Source organism: the organism of the source record quoted next, unplaced genomic scaffold (genome assembly GCF_019419815.1).
Source record: "Pyrus x bretschneideri cultivar Hongxiangsu unplaced genomic scaffold, Pyrus_bretschneideri_v1 Contig35, whole genome shotgun sequence".
Classification (NCBI taxonomy): Eukaryota; Viridiplantae; Streptophyta; class Magnoliopsida; order Rosales; family Rosaceae; genus Pyrus; species Pyrus x bretschneideri.
This window is the reverse complement of record NW_025999668.1, coordinates 3,633,652-3,654,418: the sequence shown is the minus strand read 5'-3', so window position 1 is coordinate 3,654,418 and position 20,767 is coordinate 3,633,652. Positions and strand designations below refer to the sequence as shown.

At 38.0% G+C, this 20,767-nt stretch overlaps 2 protein-coding genes and 1 pseudogene across 2 annotated transcripts; 2 read left to right on the top strand and 1 right to left on the bottom strand.

Moving 5' to 3' along the window:
- The first annotated feature begins 827 nt into the window (after positions 1–827).
- On the top strand, positions 828–4,806 carry LOC108866073 (annotated as a pseudogene).
- Positions 4,807–11,580: 6,774 nt separating this feature from the next.
- On the top strand, positions 11,581–14,399 carry LOC103933669 (tubulin-folding cofactor A). Its single transcript, XM_009343360.3, has 4 exons — positions 11,581–11,829; positions 12,637–12,796; positions 13,864–13,950; positions 14,033–14,399. Exons 2-4 carry the CDS (start codon positions 12,644–12,646, stop codon positions 14,135–14,137), a joined length of 345 nt encoding a protein of 114 aa, XP_009341635.2. The 5' UTR covers positions 11,581–11,829; positions 12,637–12,643; the 3' UTR covers positions 14,138–14,399.
- Positions 14,400–14,757: 358 nt separating this feature from the next.
- On the bottom strand, positions 14,758–18,391 carry LOC103933668. Its single transcript, XM_018644097.2, has 3 exons — positions 17,907–18,391; positions 15,734–16,398; positions 14,758–15,599 (listed from the first exon to the last, which is right to left on the bottom strand). The coding sequence occupies exons 2-3, from the start codon at positions 16,345–16,347 to the stop codon at positions 14,900–14,902; spliced, it is 1,314 nt and encodes a 437-aa protein (XP_018499613.2). The 5' UTR covers positions 16,348–16,398; positions 17,907–18,391; the 3' UTR covers positions 14,758–14,899.
- Between the last annotated feature and the right edge of the window lie 2,376 nt (positions 18,392–20,767).

The window sequence follows — 20,767 nt, the reverse complement described above, 5'->3', positions numbered from 1 at the left end:
AAAGCTTGACTTACAACTCTACACTGAAAGGGAGGACCCGATTGAACACCTTAACCTCTTTGAGTCCACCATGGCATACCAGATGCACACTGACGAAGAGCGATGTCTTCTCTTCCCTTCTACCCTCTCTGGCGGGGCTCTGAATTGGTATTGCCATCTTCCACCTGAGATAGTAAACTCATTTGAAGAACTGAGGAAATTGTTTTTCTCTCAACACATCTTCCAAACAGATCGCTTGCATTTTGCAGATGATTTGTACACTATTCGCCAGAAGCCTAACGAGTCACTACGAAAGTATGTCGGCCGTTTCAGCCATGAGTATTCTCACTGTGTTGAGGCAGATAACAAAACCGCCCTTAAAACCTTCACGGCAGGCCTACGCGACTGTTTCTTCAAGTAAATGATTAATGCTAACACTTGGAAAACTTACTCTGAGGTGATGACACAGGCTTACAACCATGTCTCTGCCAAGGCAAGGACATATCAAGGGAAACTCCCTACAGCCATCCCTTATCAGTAAATGGGGAGTGGGAGCCAAATCCAACCGAATGAGAAGACCTCAACTTTCCAAATGGCAGCGACGCTTCCCTCTGCCCTACCTAATACCTCGCCAGGTTAACAGGCGTATCAATCTCAGGGCAAGAGGAAAGACTTCCTTCCTCACCAGTCTCATTTTAGTAAAAAAGAGTAAGGGGCACTATCACAATAACCAAGGGTGTCGCCATGATAATGCCCGCCCCCAGGCAGTCAACGCATTGGGCCAAACATGTGTCAGGACGGGTCCTACCCTGAGGTATAAGACATACACACCTTTGAACGCCACGTGCATGGCCATTTACCCTAGTATAGCTCGCTTGATACCGAAGCCAAGGCCGAGGAAGCCAGATTACAAGCCCACGAAGAACACATGCATGTTTTGTGGTTACCACGAGTATAATGGCCATGACAGCGAGAAATGTATCACCTTCCATGATCATATTGAAGCTTTGGCACATGAAGGAAAAATTGATCGGTTCCTCCTCCACCCTCCAAGGGATAGCCTCAACCAACACCAAGTGAATTTGATATATTCCATAAGCGGTGGCACACCCATATCTGAATCTTCCAACAAGGCCATGAAAAGCAATGAACGAACGTTGAAGCCTGGCCACCAAGTGTTTCACGAGGATTACATCAGGGGAGGCAAGTATCAAAAGCCTAACTGAGATCCAATATGTTTCATTTATTTTTAATCAATGGAACATTTTAAAATAATAAAATTAAAATTACGTGTTTATTTATTTATTTTTAATCAATGGAACATTTTAAAATAATAAAATTTTCATTTATGTCGGTTATAACCACCAGAATACTTAAATAATAACCGCCAGAAAGTAAAATAATAAAATGGCCAATTTCTGTTGGTTATAACCGTCACCATTAACTTAAAAACCGTCAAAATCTATCAAAAATATTTAAAAAAAAAAAAAGATTCAAAAATACTGTCGATTATAACCGACATAATTTTTTTGATATCCGCCAGGACTTTATGTCGGATATAACCGACATAATGTTTCTAATATCCACTACCAATTAAATAATATGTCGGATATAATTTATCCAACAAGATTTTGCTAATATCCGCCATCATCATCCACCACCCAAAGCTAATATTGTAGTAGTGTAAATCTGGTAAGTCATTCATTTTTAAGTAGTTTTGTATGATTTGCTTCAATATATATGGGGACTTTCAGGTACAAATCTTTTTTCTTTAGCAGCTTCTAGCTAAAGCGATAGTAACTAATCATTCAATTCAATCCACTAGGTTTTTCCGATTAGAATCCGTATATACTTAAAGCGATAGTAGTTAATCTATACTCAACTATAGATATAGCACCAGTTCATCTATTTAGTTTTGGTCATATATATGGCGAGGATGATTTAATAGTTGTTTTGAGTTCGATACCTATTTGTCTGACCTATTGTATTAATTTCACACCCCTCTCCCTCCCTCCAACCTATTTGACTATAATAGCATTGTATATAAAAGAAAAAGTACACATTTATACGTAGGAAATAAGTCATTGTAAGTAAAAGTGGAAGCAATACAACTCTGCATCTTTTAATTTAACTTTCAGTTGTCACAAACACAGCTCTGCATCTTTTGGAAAATATACATGCAAGTTGAAGCAATAATTGGTGCACAAACAAGAGTAGAAGCAAATCGGAAGCAGCTAAAGTGCCCATATTGTCCTTTTCGGAACCTAGCTCTCCTCTTCCTCTAAATGACGATAGATATGCCTTTTCTGTCGGGATCGCACAAGATGAAACTTCTCAAGTTATGGGGATCAATGCCATCATTGAAGTTTTTAAATGGTAGCATGTCATACTTCTGTATGACAACATAGAGGATGGGAATAACATGATTCCAACTTTGGCAAGTTCCTTTCAACAGAAAAAAGTGTGTATAGCACACAAAAGTTGTATTGCTATATCCTCAACAAATGAACAAATCTTTGAAGAACTCCAAACGCTAATGAAACTGAAGACAAAGGTATTTGTTGAGCACATTTCACGCTTGCTTGTGCCTCGCCTTTTCTCAAATGTAAATAAGTTAGGACTGATGAGTGAAGGGTATACTTGGATTCTGACATCAGATAGCATGAATTTCTTGCATTTCATGGATTCTAATGTGATTGAATCAATGCAATGAGTGATAGGTTTGAAGTCTTATATTCCAGCATCAACTAGGCTGCAAAATCTTACTTCAAAAGTGATGAACAAACTTTACATGGAGGATCCCAATATGAAAGTAAGTGAGTTAAGTGCAGACAAAGTCTGGGTGTACGATGCAACTTGGGCTCTAGCTGAAGCAATTGAAAGAGCAAGTACTAAAAATTCTAGTAGATCCAAACATGGAGTTGTGCTACTGAGAGAAATATTGCAAAGGAGGTTTAAGGGTTTAAGTGGTGAAATTCAATTTCCAAAGGGGAAACTGATTTCGGGTACATTAGAGATAGTAAATGTGATAGGAAAAGAGGCAAGAAGGGTCGGATTTTGGTTTTTCGAAGAAAAGACCGATAAAGCTCAGTCACACATGCTTAACAATGGGAGAAATCTTCTTTTAAACAACCATTTGAAAACAATCAGATGGCCAGGAGGATCTAAAGGGCAATTGAGTAGTGAAATAAAATTGAGAATTGGTGTTCCAGTGAGTGTTGGGTTCAAGGCACTTGTGCGTGTGGAGCATGATCTTCAAACCAATAGAACAAATCTCAATGGGTTCAGTATCGATGTGTTCAAAACTGCAATTAGTGCGTTGCCGTATAAAGTACATGAGTTTTTTCCATTTGATAATGAAAATTTAGTTATGGCGGGGACCTACAGTGATCTTGTTTACCAGGTTCATCTCAAGGTATGTTTAATTAATATAAATTCAATTAAGTAATGATTTTTCTGTTTTACCTAATCTACCTTTCACTATCTTATCTGAATTTCTTAATTAATTCTTGGGTTTCCTTGTCACATGTTGGGGACATGACACACTAGAATTACGCTGTTGTGGGAGATATAACGATCACATCAAACAGATCTCAATATGTTGATTTTACAATGCCATGTACTGACCTAGGTGTGGGAATGCTAGTCCCAAATCAAAGGGACATGTGGATTTTCTTGAAACCTCTTTCAGCTTATCTTTGGATAACGAATGCGTGTTTCTTTATCCTTACGGATTTCATTGTGTGGGTAATTGAGCGTCCTGTCAACCAAGAATTTCAAGGCACACCTTTGCAGCAAATCGGAACAATATTATGGTTCTCCTTCTCAACCCTTGTGTTTGCTCGTAGTAAGTGCCCTATATATCTCATCACTTATCTAGTTCATGTTATTCCTACTTTTATTTCAGCTACTGCCGAAATGCTCAACTCATAAAAATGTTTAAGATCTTTATTTGTTAACTCCTGTAGGGGAGAAGATACTTGGCAACTTGGCAAAGTTTGCAGTGATAATATGGATGTTTGTGGTGCTTATATAGACATCCAATTACACCCCTATTTTAGCATCAATGATGACAGTTAAACAGATACAAATGGACTCAATTGGAAACTATATAGGCTACCAATCAGGTTCATTGGGAGTGATAGTGAACTTGAATTTCAAAGGGATGAAGCCATATCGTTCAGCTGAAGAATATGCTGATGCTTTATCAAAAGGAAGCAAGCATGGCGGTGTTTCGGCGATAATTGATGAGCTTCCATATATCAATATCTTCCGTGCAAAGTATTCTTCTGACTACTCCATTAAAACCAAGTCTATCACCAATGGTTTAGCCTTTGTAAGTGATCTATCCCATATGTTACATGACTCTATATAATTTACAACTTTAAATTACAAACAAGAATTTGTAACCAACAAGAAAAAAAAATTATACTTATATAAGCTTATAATAAGTTGTTCATACATCGTTCATCTTCAGGCTTTCCCTAAAGGTTCGAAATTGGTCGAGGACTTATCGACACAAATACGACATATGAGAAGAAGGACAGCTTTTAGACCTGAAAAAGACCTGGTTTCATAGAAAAACAAGTCTTATGCCGGACGATAGTATGGAGGATAATACTATGAGTAGTCAGTCCCTCCAATACTCTTGGCCTCTACGACTTTCTTGGTTTATTCCTTGTCAGCAGGGTTTCGTCCGCTGTTGCACTCTTCGTATTCTTAATCTTTTCCCAAACATTTAGAAATCTGATTAAAGGACAACTGCAGCTAATTGGAGGACGACTGCAGCGTTTAAGGATGTTCCTCTCCAATGTAATTAGTACATGAAACTGAATAAACCAATAACCTATCGTACTTGATGTCCATAACCACTAACTTTACAGATTTGAGTTGCTCCTCAGTTTGGTTGATTATATTGTATTTATGTGTATCATGTATAAACGATTTCCTACTGCTAAATTTGTAGAGGATCTGCGACATGCAGGTTCTCATAATGTATTGTGTACTTACTGTAGACATCGAAATTTCGGTGAAACAAATGTTCACCAATGCATTAAAGTTTTGACGTGTCAAGGCATACATGGCATACGCCACGTGTTGTACAAATTGTACACATGGCGTGTGACTCAACAAAATAGGAAGAAATACCCTTGAAGGATTAAACAAGTTTTTCTTCTCATTTTTGGGCAATGACAAGGCAAGCACATTTCAATCCATTGAGGATCAAAACAAGTTTTTCTTCTCATGTTGGGCAATGACAAGGCAAGCACACTTCAATCCATTACGGATCAAAGCAAGTTTTTCTCATTTGGGCAATGACAAGGCAAGTACATTTCAATCCATTGAGGATCAAAACAAGTTTTTCTCATTTGGGCAATGACAAAGCATACACATTTCAAGTTTAAAATGGTGTTAAGTGGGAAATTAGGCCATAAGTTACACCACTTAAAGTTTAAAATGGTATTAAGTGGGAAATTAGGCCATAAGTTACACCACTTCAAGTTTAAAATGGTATTAAGTGGGAAATTAGACCATAAGTTACACCACTTCAATTTCAATATTGCAAGTGGGAAAATTAGGCAATGGTGCTTGGAAAGGAAAAAAATATTTTTGTGGTGGTGATTCATTCTCAAAGCCTATAAATATTTTTGTGGTGGTGATTCATTCTCAAACCTCAACAAATCCACACATCCAATCTTTCTTCAAGATTAAGCCCAAAAGCCCTTGAAGATCCGCTCATCCATCAACCTTCAAGATCAAGCCCAAAAGCCCTTGAAGAAATCCACACAACCATTATTCAAGATCAAGCCCCAACGGCCCTTGAAGAAAGCGTCCATCATTCATCATCCGTTCATCCTAAGATCAAGCCCCAACGGCCCTTTGGATCAACAACATCAACAAATACAGACACCAAAACCTTGAAGCCTTAAAGTTCTAAAGTTCTCAAGAAAATCCCGAAGGATCAAGAAAGCACTCTTCGTTCTTCGTCAAATCCTCCTTCAAGATCAAGCCCCAACGGCCCTTGAAGAACTCCCACCATTATTCAAGCACAAGCCCCGACGGCCCTTGAAGAAAGTGTTCATCCGTTCATCCTAAGCTCAAGCCCCAACGGCCCTTTGGATCAACAACCTCAACAAATCCACACATCCAATCGTTCTTCAAGATTAAGCCCAAATGCCCTTGAAGATCCGCTCATCCATCAACCTTCAAGATCAAGCCCAAAAGCCCTTGAAGAAATTCACACAACCATTATTCAAGATCAAGCCCCGACGGCCCTTGAAGAAAGTGTTCATCCGTTCATCAACTGTTCATCCTTAGATCAAGCCCCGATGGCCCTTTGGATCAACAACTCATCCACAAACCTACACCCTACGAAGATAGAATCAAAGGACCCAATTTGAGAGAGATCGTAACCCCAAAATCATTAAACAAAAAAATATTATTTTGTACACGTTATTCTTGTTTCTTGTTTCAAGGAACTTTCGTGTTCACACTTACATAGTACTTGTTTTTTCTACTCACCAAGAAAAGAGGTAACTATTTTGTTTTACTTCAGTTATGAATGCAAACAAAATTCTTTGACCTAGATACTACTTGGAAGGCATCTGAATAGTTACAACATACCCTAAGCTGTGTGAGGGAGTATGAACTCGCTATTTATGAAATTCAAACCTAAAACATCTCATTACAAGTGAAGAGGAATTTACTTAACTATAGTACTAAATGGCAAGAAGCTAATATGGAATAGTTTCATAACAATATATCTACATTGAGCAATGTGGGAATAAATTTATTTCGAACTCGTCATCTATGAAATTTGAGCCTAAGACCTCTAAAAAAATAGCAACATTTCCGTTGCGTAAGGCTCGCCCTCATAAAAGCTTCAAAAAATATTAGACAAAAATAACATTGAAAAAATTAAATGATAAGCTACAACTTTTCTTTCATAATCTTTGTACAAATAATATTACAAGCCACAAAGACTAATTTGTCCACGATGAGGTTTCATTTTATCGTTTTATGCTTCTAAATTCTACACATATCAATTGATCAAAACAAAAAACCATATCAATTCATGAAACTTAAAAAATATAAATGAACAAACAACTTCATGATCCAAACAAGAGGAAAAAAATCATAACAAATTAACAATAACTATAATCTATTGAATTGAACATTCGATTAATTTAGGCTAAAATATAAAATTTACTTAAATTTAATAATCAGGGGTTGAGTGGTGGTGGAGCATAACAGCAGACTGGTGGTCCGGGGACTTGGTAGAGAAGACAAGAGACAGACAGGTGCTGGTATGGACCTTGTGATGGACCTGATGGTGGTCTGTGAAGACTGGAGAGTAACCGATGGTGGTGGTCTTTGGTTGGGTGGGGTGGGGATTGGGGAATATGATAGCCAATTAGGGAGTTGGAATTGGAATTGGAAAATTTCTCTCCTTGAAAGTTGAATCCCTTTTGTATTATAATAGAAAATGGTGAAAACTATGTATCAAAGAATGTGGCTTAGGAGTCCCTCGCTATTACGATCTGGTGGTATTCCTCGTCACTTAAAAGTGAGAAGTTTTAGGTTTGAATCTTGTGGATGGCAAATTCGATACCAAATTAGGTTGCTCATTGTGTGGCTTGGTCGAACTCTCCCTCTTTTTAGTGTAAAATATATCGATGTATTAAAAATATTTTAAAAAAAAACAATAAAATAAATAAATAAATAAAAAAACACCTGGCTTAGGATGGGAGGGTGTCTTCGAACCACATATCAAACTCACCATTTTACTTAAATGACTTGGCTCAGAACAATGTCATTTTGGCCAAGTCATTTAAAAAAACCTAGTCTTCTTCTTCCTCCTTCTGGTTTGCAAAATGTCAGAAGACCCAAAACACTGCACCCCCCCCCCTCCCCTCATCTTCTCCTCCACCAAATGCCCAGACTTGGGTGATCCTCATAGATTCCACAAATACTTATCCAGGCTTTTAGGTGGTCTCGAGACCACCCATATCCCTTAATAGATCCACCTCCGGTAGCACATAAATGGTAGTTCTTTAATGCTTATCAAGTTTTTTTTTTCTTTTCTTCTTATTAATTGATTTGCTCTTGAAATTGGTTTTGTCTCACTTTGCCCCTTAAGTAGACATTTTCGTCTTATTTAGTCTCAATCCATTTCTTCATCCATTCCGTCAAATAGATAGTAAATTAAAGGGTAGCATGGGAATTTCATGTTTATAAAACTAGAGGTAAGCCCCAAGCCTGGAAATCCAATCCTTGAGTTTAGTTGACGGCTAATATTCTTGGTGATGATGACAATTCATCTTAAACCTGGAGAAAGTCCCTGGGTATGTAAATTATGGAGAAAATTTCTTGAGTTTGAATTAGAGTTGTAAAAAATGGTATTGGGATTTCCTTAGTAGGTAGGTTGGAGAAAAAGAATTGTGTTAAAAAATGAAATGTCCATACAACCCTTTGACTTAACGTCTATTTGATGAAAATGTGGTGCACTTAGACTAAATGAGACAAAAATGAAAATTTCAAAGGGCAAAGTGAGACAAAAGGTTCGGAAATAAGACTAAATGTCAGTTTTAGGGGAAAATCAATTATAAGTTTTCTTAAGATAATGTGAGGGAGACCAACTATTTATACCAAATTTTGTAAATCATATGACCTAGTTGTTGATGATTAGATTATTACTTATGTGTTGATTAACGTGTTTATTTCATATTGGTGACACGTCACGTGATTTATCAAAAAGTTGGTCTACCTAGCATTATTTTTTTAGGGGTAATAACTAAGTCAACTTTAAGTGATTCACTAGCAGATCGAGGTAGTGAGGTGCAGTTTGCTTAATTTATACCTTGTATGAATTTGTGAGTTTTGAATTTGATGAATGCAAAACTAGAAGCAGTTCTTCAACTTTAGAAGTACTACATCAATCGTAGAGCAAGGTTCTAAAAAACGCTAGGCACTAGTTGGGCGGCTAGGCGGGATCTAGATGGACACCTAGGCAGCCTTGGCGGATTTAGGTAAATTTCTTGTCTATCTTGTAAATAAGTGCATATTGATACTTACAAAAAATTATACTAGTATGAATCCATGAATAAGATAATAAAATGATAAAATGCAAAAAGAGTATCTAACAAGTCCAAAATTTAAAAACACATTAAGCATATATGCCATATAACTTAAAGACATTTTGAATGATCATATCCAATTTTAAAAAAATAAAAGTAAAAATCCCACGTAGTCAGTTGGGTGGTTAATGATAAAGACAAAATTCTGAAGAGGTCCATGCATCCGTCACCATTTCATAAAGCACCATGTGTGTGGTGTGACCCCTCCCCTCCACCCCTCCACCCCTAGTCCCCATCCCTCACATCAGCCAAGAGACTCCCAAACGAAGGGGACCATTTCGAAGCCTTGAAAACCGGAAACTATTACTTTTTAATTCTTACCTTTTCGTCTTCGTCTTCGTCTTCTTTCCATTTCCTCTTCTTCTTCTTCTTTTTTCCATTTTCCCTCTGTAAATTTTCCCCTTTGTTTTTTGCTTCCTCTTCTTCTGTTTTGCGCTGTAAGTTTCTCTTCTTCGACCGATTTCAGAGAGAGGGAGTCGCGACACCTAAGAAAGTCATGGTGAACAGAGAGAGGGAGTCGAAACGGCGAGAAAGCTTTTGTGATTCTGGGTATCTATTTGGATTTTCTTCCCAGGAAACCATTTCACTCCGTCTAGACCGCTCAGGCCGCCTAAGAGCGCCTAGGCGGGCGCCTAACAACTCCTCAATTTTTCTTAACGATTCGGACCTAATCGCATCGGCACACCCACACCTAACACCTAGGCGCCTAGGCTGATTTTTAGAACACTGTTGTAGAGTCTATAAGTTCAGTTAGAACTTTTCAATCTGTTTCGAAGTTGGTGAAAGAATTATTGTGAAAAGCTAATGATGAGTTTAATTGTTATTTTGTTTTTAGTTTTTAATTTTTAATTTTTGTGTTGAAGATAGAGAAGAACTGCATGACGAATTGGTAAATGTAGAAGAGCTAGTGAAGGAGATATCAACTAGGAGAGATGTATAAGAATATACAAGGAAAAATGTACAAAATTAGAGCAATGTCTTGAATTTTAGGCCAATTGGTGTTGTGGTTTGTGAACTAAAAATCTTTGAGTACTGGTCATGAACTTGTTATGTGGAGCAACGGTCTTTTAACTTTTGCCCTTTTTGTCCCTTTATACTCCTTATTTTAGTCGAAATTTCTCAAGGTGTCTCTCAAAGCCTCAAAAGGACTATGTTCCACATTTAGAAAATTTTAGAGATCAATACTCATGGATTTTCAATTAAAACGCAATTGGGATGAAGTTGAGGGATCATGCCCTAATTTTTCCTTTTTTTTTTTTAGTAAATTACATTTTATCCCTCAAGTTTCAAGTTTACTGCAACCTCATACAACATCTTCAAAAAATCTCACTTTCATACCTCAAGTACTATTTTATTTCAATATAATACATCCGTCCATTAAGAGCTAACATGATTGCCATATTTATGCTGACGTGACTACCACATTTGTGCTACGTGGCAAAAAATAATTTTTTATGCATTTAAAATATTAAAATATTTATCCTTTAAATAAAAATAAAAAATAAAAAAAAATATCAATCAAACCCAGAAACCATTATCCCTGACCCACTCCCTCTCCCCCGCCCCATCCCATCCAACCCCACCCCCGCCTACCTCACAACCCCCCATCCCACCCACCCCCACCTCCCCTGCAATATCCCACCATCTTCTTAGTCTATCAAAGTTGCTTTGTGAACCATCATCACGCTATCTTCCTCCAACACCATTACCTCTTTTCCATTCTCTGTTTCTTCCTCGCCAAAATCGGAGCTCGGCAAAGACTCGTTCCTGTTAAGGTAAGAGTCCAAATCAAACCCATATCAAAAACCCCAATTCAAACAACCCCAAATCAAAAATCCCAAATCAAAAATCCCAAATCGAAAACCCATTCGGTAGAAACCCAACAATAATATAAAAAAAAATAAAAAAAAAATGGAAAATATAAACCAAATTCAAGAACAATGGGAAAATTATCAACCGCTGGAGGGCAAAATGGGGAGGTGGGGGTGGGTGGGATGGGAGATTACGGGGTAGGTGGGGGTGGGGGTGGGATGGGGGGGTGGGGGGGGGGGGTGTGGGGGTGGGATGGGGTGGGGCGAAGGAGAGGGAGTGGGTCGGGGATGGTTTTTGGGTTTGATAGGGTTTTTATTTTTTTCAATAGGATAAATATTATAATATTTTTAATGCATAAAAAATTATTTTTTGGCCACGTGGCACAAATGTGGTTACCACATGGTACAAATGTGGCAGCAACGTTAGTTTTTAATGGACCAAATGATGGAAAATGTAACGGATGTATTATGTTGAAATAAAATAGTACTTGAGATATGAAAATTAATTTTTTGAAAATATTGTATAAGGTTCCAATAAACCTCAAACTTGGAAGAAGGTGGTAATTTACCTTTTTTTTTGTTTTTCTTTTCTTTTTCTTCCACTCACGCTTCATCCATGATTTCTTTTGTAATTTTACACTGGGATAAAGAATGGGAAAATAATTAGTATTGAACTTGACGGTGACTCGATTTGGATTGAAAACTAGTATGAAGGAGACAATAGGTTTGAGACAGCAAATCCGCGGGGCCAAGATTCCCCCGACTCTCCAATCGAACTCAGATTCCCGCACCATAAACCGACCAAAGACACTCCTTCTCCGTCACCTTGTTCACTTCATCGCGTGTATTTAATCTTGCACAATCTTCTGCTCCTGTTTGCTATTCCTCTCTTGTACGCGCAGGTACTCTCTCTCTCTCTCTCTCTCTCTCTCTCTCTCTCTCTCTGTGAAGGGTTCTAAAAGACATTCCTCAAATATAAGAGCAATGTTCGCTTTACTGAATGCTTCCCACTGGTGGATCTGTATATTTTCCTATCTTTAACTAAAATATTGTGCATTTGAGCCTACATTTTGATTAGTTTATGCTGTTTGTGTGCTATTTTTCGTTGAAATTTTGATCAGTGAGGCAAATAGCTCCACTGACGGATGAATCCTTGGTGGGGTTTCCTTGTGAAGCACTACCATGAAATGATGGAAGTGGGCATTTGTTTTGGGCATCGTTCTGCCCGTTGAGTGAAGGAGTTTGTTCAATTTTGAAGGAATATTAGACTATGAAAGAAATATTGTTAATCAACATTTGAATTCTGGGTTTTATATCATTATATCCTAGTGTTGCTATTTGGTACTGTTACTGATGTAGTATAGTTCGTGCCCCTTAAGATATATTCCTGCCTCCGCCAGTTCTTGAAATCATTTATATCAAAATGTCTCAGAAAACAAGAATGATCTCAAACTGCACCGACCCCTTTCCCGCTTTTGTTCAATTAGTTAGAAAAACACTTCCTTTAAATGGGATCTGGAACAGAAGATGAGGGCGTCGTGAATCTGCCATATATAGCTTATAAATTTTAGTTTAATTACACGAGTCTGTTATTGAATTATAATATGTAGCATATTATAGATTGATTGATTGAATATAAAGCTCAAATGCGATATTTTAGATCATGGGTTTCGTATTTTGCATTTATCAAGAAAATGATCTTTTGATAGGACACCAATGGCAACCCTAAGAAATCTGAAAATCAAGACTGGTACTTGTAAACGCCTAGTTAAGGAGCTTCTTTCCTACGAGAAAGAGGTTGAGAGAGAAGCCGCCAAAACAGCAGACATGAAAGAGAAAGGAGCTGATCCGTATGACCTGAAGCAGCAGGTATGATCGAGACATGCATCATTCACCAGCTGGCATCATTAAGTTGTCATCATCTTTAAATTTATATTGTCTTGCAGTTGTTGCAAACATTTGGTTAGTTGACAACAACAAATTTGCTCACTTACGAGTTTCTGAACTCCCTACATGGTTCTTAGCTGTCTTGATTTGTGGCATTATGTCATATTTTATGTTTGTGATATGTGAGTCAGTTATCATCTGTTGTTTGGAAATTTATGCATTTTAGATATATATCATTCTCTGTGGTGGGAATATGTTACTAGACATTTTTTATAGGACTTTGTTAAGATTTCTGAAGTTAGGTTGACCTTTTTCTTTTGAATGTTTTCGGCATCAATTAACTTGTTTTACTTGTTTGTTTATCATTCTATTGTTAAACTTCATAGTTTTTAGAAAGGGATTTGTATACTTTTCCCCTGTTAACAAATTTGGACATTCAGTACCTTGCTAGTAGAAAAAGAAGTCCCACATTTTTGCTTTCTTATTTTTTCACTAATAGTTATTAGCATACCATTAATAAGATTTGGGGCCAAATTCCTGTTAGCTGATGACTTATTTGAAATTTTAATGGATCATTTTACCCTCTGATTCAATCTTTGGAACACTTTTGAGGCGATTAATAAGATGTAGATTGACTTGATCAGTGCATTGTGCAATCTGCATGTACACATAAATGTTCAGATGCGTTTGCTTGCTTGCTTGTTTGTAGAAATTATGGTAATTTACAAAAAACTTTAACAGAAGAAAAGGTTTAAGATTACATAACCCCACAATATACACTTCATAACTTAGTTTATCAACTGTCTATGTTCTTTTGGAGATCCATTAATTCTAATAGGTATAAGTCAGGGAGTATTTTTTCCCATCAGATAATGTTCAAACTAAAGGCCATGGACACAAGCTTGCTTCTGATTGCTTGGAGAAGTTCTCGTATATTCTTTGTTAAGCTACTTCATTGAGAAGTCAACTGAAGAAACGAAAAGATCAATGGATATATGCCTATCCCTTCCAAATAAAACTCCTGTCTTGCCTTCTTGGTTCCCTTACAGGAAAATGTGCTTGCTGAATCAAGGATGATGATTCCTGACTGTCGGAAACGCTTGGAGGCCTCATTAGCTGACCTGAAAGGAATTTTGGTACGTAAAAGTCTTGGTTAACCTTAGTTTGAAGTACCAACTCTTTTGGCCCCAATTCACTAAGCAAGATAATTACTTTTAGGCTGAAGTAGAAGAAGAGTTGAACCAGAAGGAAGGCCCTGAAATTGAAGAAGCTCGAACTGTTATTGGAGAAGTTGACACACTGTTCCAGATAACAGAAGCCTAATGTCATAGCTTGGTAACGTTACTAACATCGGGGTGGTTTTCGCTTTCGTCTTTTGTTCCGTTTCAAACGATGGACAGAGTGTGTTGTCTTCACATTGTTTTCTAAGGAGCCGTATTCTCTTGCCTGTATATGAATTGAAATTGCGTGCTGCTTCTCTTTCTTTTGCCCTCGACGATCTTTGAATTTCGGTTTGTTTGGTACTGTGCTATTCCAGACCCTGACTCTATATTGAATGGAAAAACAAGAGCAGAGATACAAAATATATTCTGTCCTTTTCCTTCCTGCTGGATCTGTCTGTTCCCAATTAAGTCCGTAACGCATGAAAACGACATAGAATCAAAAGAAACCAGCGTAGTTGTACTTGTTCCTACTTCCCTTTCTTTTAAGTAACATCTTTGTTTTGTTGCTCGTTGAATATTAGCTTATCATGAGAAAATTTTACGTGTAACCGGTTGCATACAACCCGCAATCGGTGATAGATAAGTTCGTTCTTATCAGGGGCAACCCCGAAAGTGGATGTTTTCCTAAAAACTATCCTCATTCCGTCACCCATGACAAAATAGTAGGTACTGCCCAATGTGATGTATAATGACACCGTTTCGGCTTACTGCTACCATGAATGAGTAGTTAAACAATCTTTGAGAGTTCTAAATAAGAGTTTCCTGTACACAATGCAAGATGGTACATCAATCAAGAGAAACTACGGTTCTTCAGTGCACGGTTTCCCTTCCGCTCTTTTCTTCCTCAAATTTTCTTACATTTTCATATAGAAGGGCAGGAGGGTTTCCTGAACTTCCGACGGAAAGGCCTACATGCCTCAATGCTAAGATCGACAGCAGCTGCAAGAGCCATGAAGATGGCGGCATCCTCCACACACGTCACATGCCTCATGGCTAGTTGTACCGATGGCTTGCTGGCTTTTCCTTCCCCTTGCACTCTACAGCTCATGACGAAACCACCTACAAATGGATATAAACCTGCGAAGTCTCCACTGCTTTGTGGGCTTGGTATCGGACTGGCGGATGCTGCTGCCGCTGCTACTGCCCGCATCTGTCTGTCCGTGTCTATGAAAAACTCCCCACCCTTTTCAGCATTGATGCGGATTTCAGACATAAAGAGCTCCACGGCCTCCTGGCATTCTGACAGAAGGCGAAATCGGCAGCAAACAGTGTCTCTGATGCCACGCTCACGCCATGCTTCAAGTTTTCCCCATGGCTGCCAGCTATTGGGCCTGCAAGGATCAGGACTAACAATCAACCAAGCTCCGGGGTTGGACCTTGCAACCCAATCACAACCTGTTGCCGGAACAAATGGAGTTGTTATAAAGGCTGCTGCAACAGCCGAGCCAGAGAGATCATGTATTGTCACCTTCCATCCCTTTCTCTCCCTTCTCTCTGTTTCCAGATCAGGATTGTTAGCAGCACCTGACCAGTATGTGTTCAATGGATCCACCTGGGGAACCCTGTAGATTCATTAAACTATCAGAAACTACATCGATGTTTGTTTCTTTTCTCAGCAATACAAACCTCACATAGTTTTGATGCAGAAGTCTTAAACATTTAACATAGGTTATAAAGATAAGTGATGTCACGTCACCTGTCTCGGATGAACTTGCAGCTGAAAATAGGCTGTTTAAAGGAGCCTTGAAGCTGAACAACCTGAGGACTAACTTTCGTCACATCGTCAAACTGGAAAACATATCTTGGATCAGGATCTAGTCTAATTCTCAAATGAAGCTCTGCACTCAATTTTCCACTTTCGTGCTTGTTTTTGCCGATAGCTATCCATCCACAGAAAAGAACCACTGGCTTTCCTTGGCCCCATTCGGGACCAACCTCCAGCTTATATGTCCCAATTTGCTGCCTTTTGTTCCCTACACCACAGTGGGATCCCTTCTTCCCTGTGAAAATAGCAATCTCCAGACAGGAATGAGGATTGTAGAAACAGCCAGGTTCCAGCAGCGCTTTAATATCCGATTCTTCAAGATAAAAACTCGAGGCCATGCTGAGAGAATCAGGTGTAGTAGTAGCTTCAGGGGAAGAAACTAAGGGAATTGATGCTGTCTGCATAGGGAATCCTCGAAGGCGAATTTCACACGAATACTGGGAAGAGAATGCATGAATACAAGATTTTTCAGATTTGAAAGGTGTTCCCGGAATCCTTAGTCCAAGTGAGCCTATTGACAACCTAATAAAAGCCTGAGGATCCATTCTCGTCACAAAAACTTCCCCATCATACCGAAAGCCATATTCTTGGACGGCCTGCAGCATCAGCAGAATAGTGACAATTAGATCACCGGGAATTAAGTAACGAAATTTGATGGCAATCTCGGAGGAAGTAATGTCAGGGACTTAAAAGAGTTTATATTCGCGATAAATTTAAGCGCAAAGCTTTGATTGTATACAAGAACCCGGCTTCAAAGCTGCACCGAGTCTTCAACTTGCACGGCTGCAGAGCCCTGTTTGATCAATTTACTGTCGAACTAAGGCCAAAACATATTCACAATTTTATTGGACAAATCACGCAATATCCCGTATCTGTCATTATCAAACAATCCTACTGCAAATCAATTAACGTAACTTAATGTTCCTCAATCAAGTTAACAACTATCTAACCAATTATTCAAAGGTGTTATACAGAGAGAAACTCTGAGTTTCTGCTTTCTTCTTAGAATAAGCATATGGAAGAAAATAAATACACTTAAAACTGCTAAAAGAAAGAAAGCCGAAGCTGTGCATCTATATGTTCTCTAGATAAGATACTTTCACTGTTTCAATTCATTTATACAAGAAATTACTGTGCATATCTGTTGCACCACGTAGAATGCCAATGTGGTGCATCAAATCCACTCATATTACAACACATGTAGAATCATTAATACTTAAATCCTAAACGTTGACTTGCCCTCTTTATCTCCTGTGACAAGTCTTGGACTCGGTTTCACACTAATTTAACAAACTCTGATCAAATTCCATCAACCTAAATCCAACTTAGCATTCCTTTAAATTCAAGCCAACCAGAGTCCAGTCAATACAGATAAACAGAGAAAAGAAATGCACATACAAAATTCAATGAACTCAACAAAGACTTCACCTGTTATTTAGTATCAATGGTCAAATGATATTCCTCTTCACTTATAAGTGAGAGATCTTAGGTTCGATTCTCGCCAAATGCGATTTGAACCACACTATTGCTAGCCTATTGTGAGGCTAAGTTCACCCCCTTCTCCCTTACTGCAGATAATATCGTTTGTTAAAAAAAAAAAACCAAAAAAAAAACCCAAAGACTTCACCTAAAGCTGATTGGCTTGGTTATGGTCAATTTACGGAAACTTTTTGTGTGGATTGACCTAAAATTAAAAAACTTCCATTACTCGCATCGTCTCTTGCAGTTTTCCATCAGACCAACAAAGATTAGGGTTCTAGCAATCAACTGAATTGAAATCTACGACTAATCAAACCAATAAGTGGGTAATTAGTCACCAGCATACTCGATAACAAAACTTATGCATCAAACAGAGCATTGAAGCTAAAACAAGCCAACCCAGTTCAAATTTCTGCAAACTAAGCTCAACCCAATTTAAATTTCATCAAACCAAGCTCAACCCACAAAATTTTTCCAACCAAAGTACACAATTTCAGCACAATGGAATCCCCAAAAATATTAGAAACATTGAGATTACATATAGAAAAGCAGAGTCAAGAGTCACACAAACAAAGTTAATTGGGAGAAAAAGAGACGTGAATTGAGAGAGAGAGAGAGAGAGTACCTAAAAGTTGCGGAGCTGAAACAAAACCTGAAATTGAGCAGCAAGAGAACCAGAAGTCCAACAAAACAAGAACAAGGACGAGAGAGAAAGAGAGAGAGACGCCACAAACTGGATTACCCAATAAGAGAAATCTCTTTCTCTTGAATGTGGGTGCAATAAATAGTGTGAGTAAATGATTGATGTGAACTTCAGCAACAACTCCTCCTAGAGAGAGAGAGAGAGAGAGAGGGATTGGCTCAGACTCAGTAGTAAACAGAGAGAGAGAGACAGAGAGACAGAGAGATAGAGAGATGGGAAGTGGGTACATGCAGCTGCTGCTGCTGCTGATGATGTTTCTGTACAGAGTTTGCTTTGGATATCACGTAGTAGGCTGTGCGCGGATCACGAGGACACACACCTTCTCACAATAAACGAAGCAAAAATACCATCGTCATTTTCTCTCTTCCCTTCTCACTCTGCTGCACCTGCATCACTGTATAGCGTATTTTACTTGTTTTTTTAACTTTCGCTGTGTATTTCTTTTATTTAATTGAAAAACTTATTATATGGTCATGTTTTTGTCATGCTTAGGTTGTCATATGTGTGGATTTTGTTGACAAATTGCCAACCTAAACTCTCCGTTGAACCAATACATAATATTAGTTGTCACATAAAATATCGATGCTATGTGAAAAAATTGATTAGAACTCGTTTAAAATTACTTTTAAAATTATTGAAATTGCTTGAAAATGTTTTGAAATCTATCCTTAGTAAAATTTAAGTGAATCCTAAAAGAACATTTTAAGTGATTCTTCTAAGAAACACATATCTACTGCTTCTTCCAAAAAGCACTTATGCTTTTGGAGCCCAAAACCAATTTTACCACAAACGCTTTCAGTTATTCTAAAAATACTTCCAAATGAGTCCTTAATCAATAATAAAGAAGCTACATAAACTTAAAAGGGAGGGGATGTTTGCACTTTATCTTTTCACCTCTGCATTTCCTTATTTATTTGAGCATTCTAAATTGCATAATTTAGAAGAGAATCGACAGATTGAATTTGATATAAGGTGGAAATTGTGACATCCCACATTGTCCAGGGGAGTGATCCTTATATGTATATTCTCATCTCTACCTAGCACAAGACATTTTGGAAGCTCACAGGCTTCGAGTTCCATGGGAACTCCGAAGTTAAGCGAGTAACGCGTGAGAGCATTCCCAGGATGGATGACCCATCGAGAAGTTCTCGTATGAGTTCCTAGAAACAAAACCGTGAGGGCGTAATCGGGGCCCAAAGCGGACAATATCGTGTTACGATGGTGGAGCGGGCCCAGGAAGTGGTCCCCTCCCGGGCCAGGATGTGACAATATGGTATCAGAGCCTAACCCTGGCCGCGTGTGTGCCGACGAGGACATCAAGCTCCTAAAGGGGGTGGATTGTGACATCTCACATCACCCAGGGGAGTGATCCTTATATGTATATTCTTATCTCCACCTAGCATGAGGCCTTTTGGGAGCTCACTGGCTTTGGGTTCCATCGGAACTCCGAAGTTAAGCGAGTTCGAGCGAGAGCAATCCCATGATGGGTGAGACCCACTGGGAAGTTGCTCATGAGTTCCCAAAAACAAAACCGTGAGGCAATGGTAAGCCCAAAGCGGACAATATCGTGCTACGGTGGTGGAGCGGGCCCGGGAAGTGATCCGTCCGGAGCCAGGATGCGACAGAAACCACTCCTCGAGCATGAATCATGACCCCAAATACCATTCTCTAATAAGATATTTCAAACAAAATACTTAACGCGCAATGAAGATTAATCACCTCAAGAGAGACTGCATCTCATGTTCTAACCTCTCTTTCTTTAATATTGAATACCACTTGAAATAAAATTAAGATTAACAGTCTCGTAACAAAATTCATGAATACATATATGGGTAGAAATATTGCAAAAATAAATATATCATAATAAATGTTTTTCAGCCATTTGATGATTAAGAATGTACGTATGTTCTTCTAATGTTTTAATTTTAACACTTAATATAAAATTTAGTAAATACACGATCATATATTTTTGTTGTCGAGTGATCAAGAGAACAAAATTGTTAAACGAGGGAAAAAGGAAAAGGAATAGGAAATAGATAATGTGAAATTATAGGATAATATTATTGAGTTATTATTAATACGCATTGGATTATATTATTTACTGGAATAAAAGAAAAAAAAGTAAGAGATGACCAGAAGAGGGGGGAGAGTGGTGGTCGTGAATACAGCTGTAACCAACATTTGTTTGCTTAGCAGTTAGCGACTTAGCTCCCTCTCTCCCTCCAATCCAATCTGTCCCTATTCGTATTTTCCATGAGTACCACTCTCATTCTTCAACTCTGACTTCAACTTTTTCATATCATTTATTATTACTCTCATTAAAATATTTTCCTATTATTTATAACTATAATATAGATTGCTTACACTCTAAGTTAGATTAAGAAAAATTAGAGGTTAAGCTCGAGCTGTTGTGAGTTAAAAGGGAAGATTTTATTCAACGGAGCACTTCACCATTTACAATCTAACATGGTTTATCATCATCAAATTTATAACCTAATTATTTTAGTGTTCGGATTTAGATAGGTCTATAGACTCGGAGCACTTCACCATTTACAATCTAACATGGTTTATCGTCATCAAATTTATAATCTGATTATTTTAGTGTTCAGATTTAGATAGGTCTATAGACTCATCTATGAAATGTAACAAAAGAAAGTGATAATAAATTTTAAGATGATAAACTTAATTAGTCATATTGAAAAACCTAACTATGCATGTTTATTAATCGTTCGAAAATTTAATTTGCAATTACAAACTTAGGAGCAAGTTTATCTACAAACTAA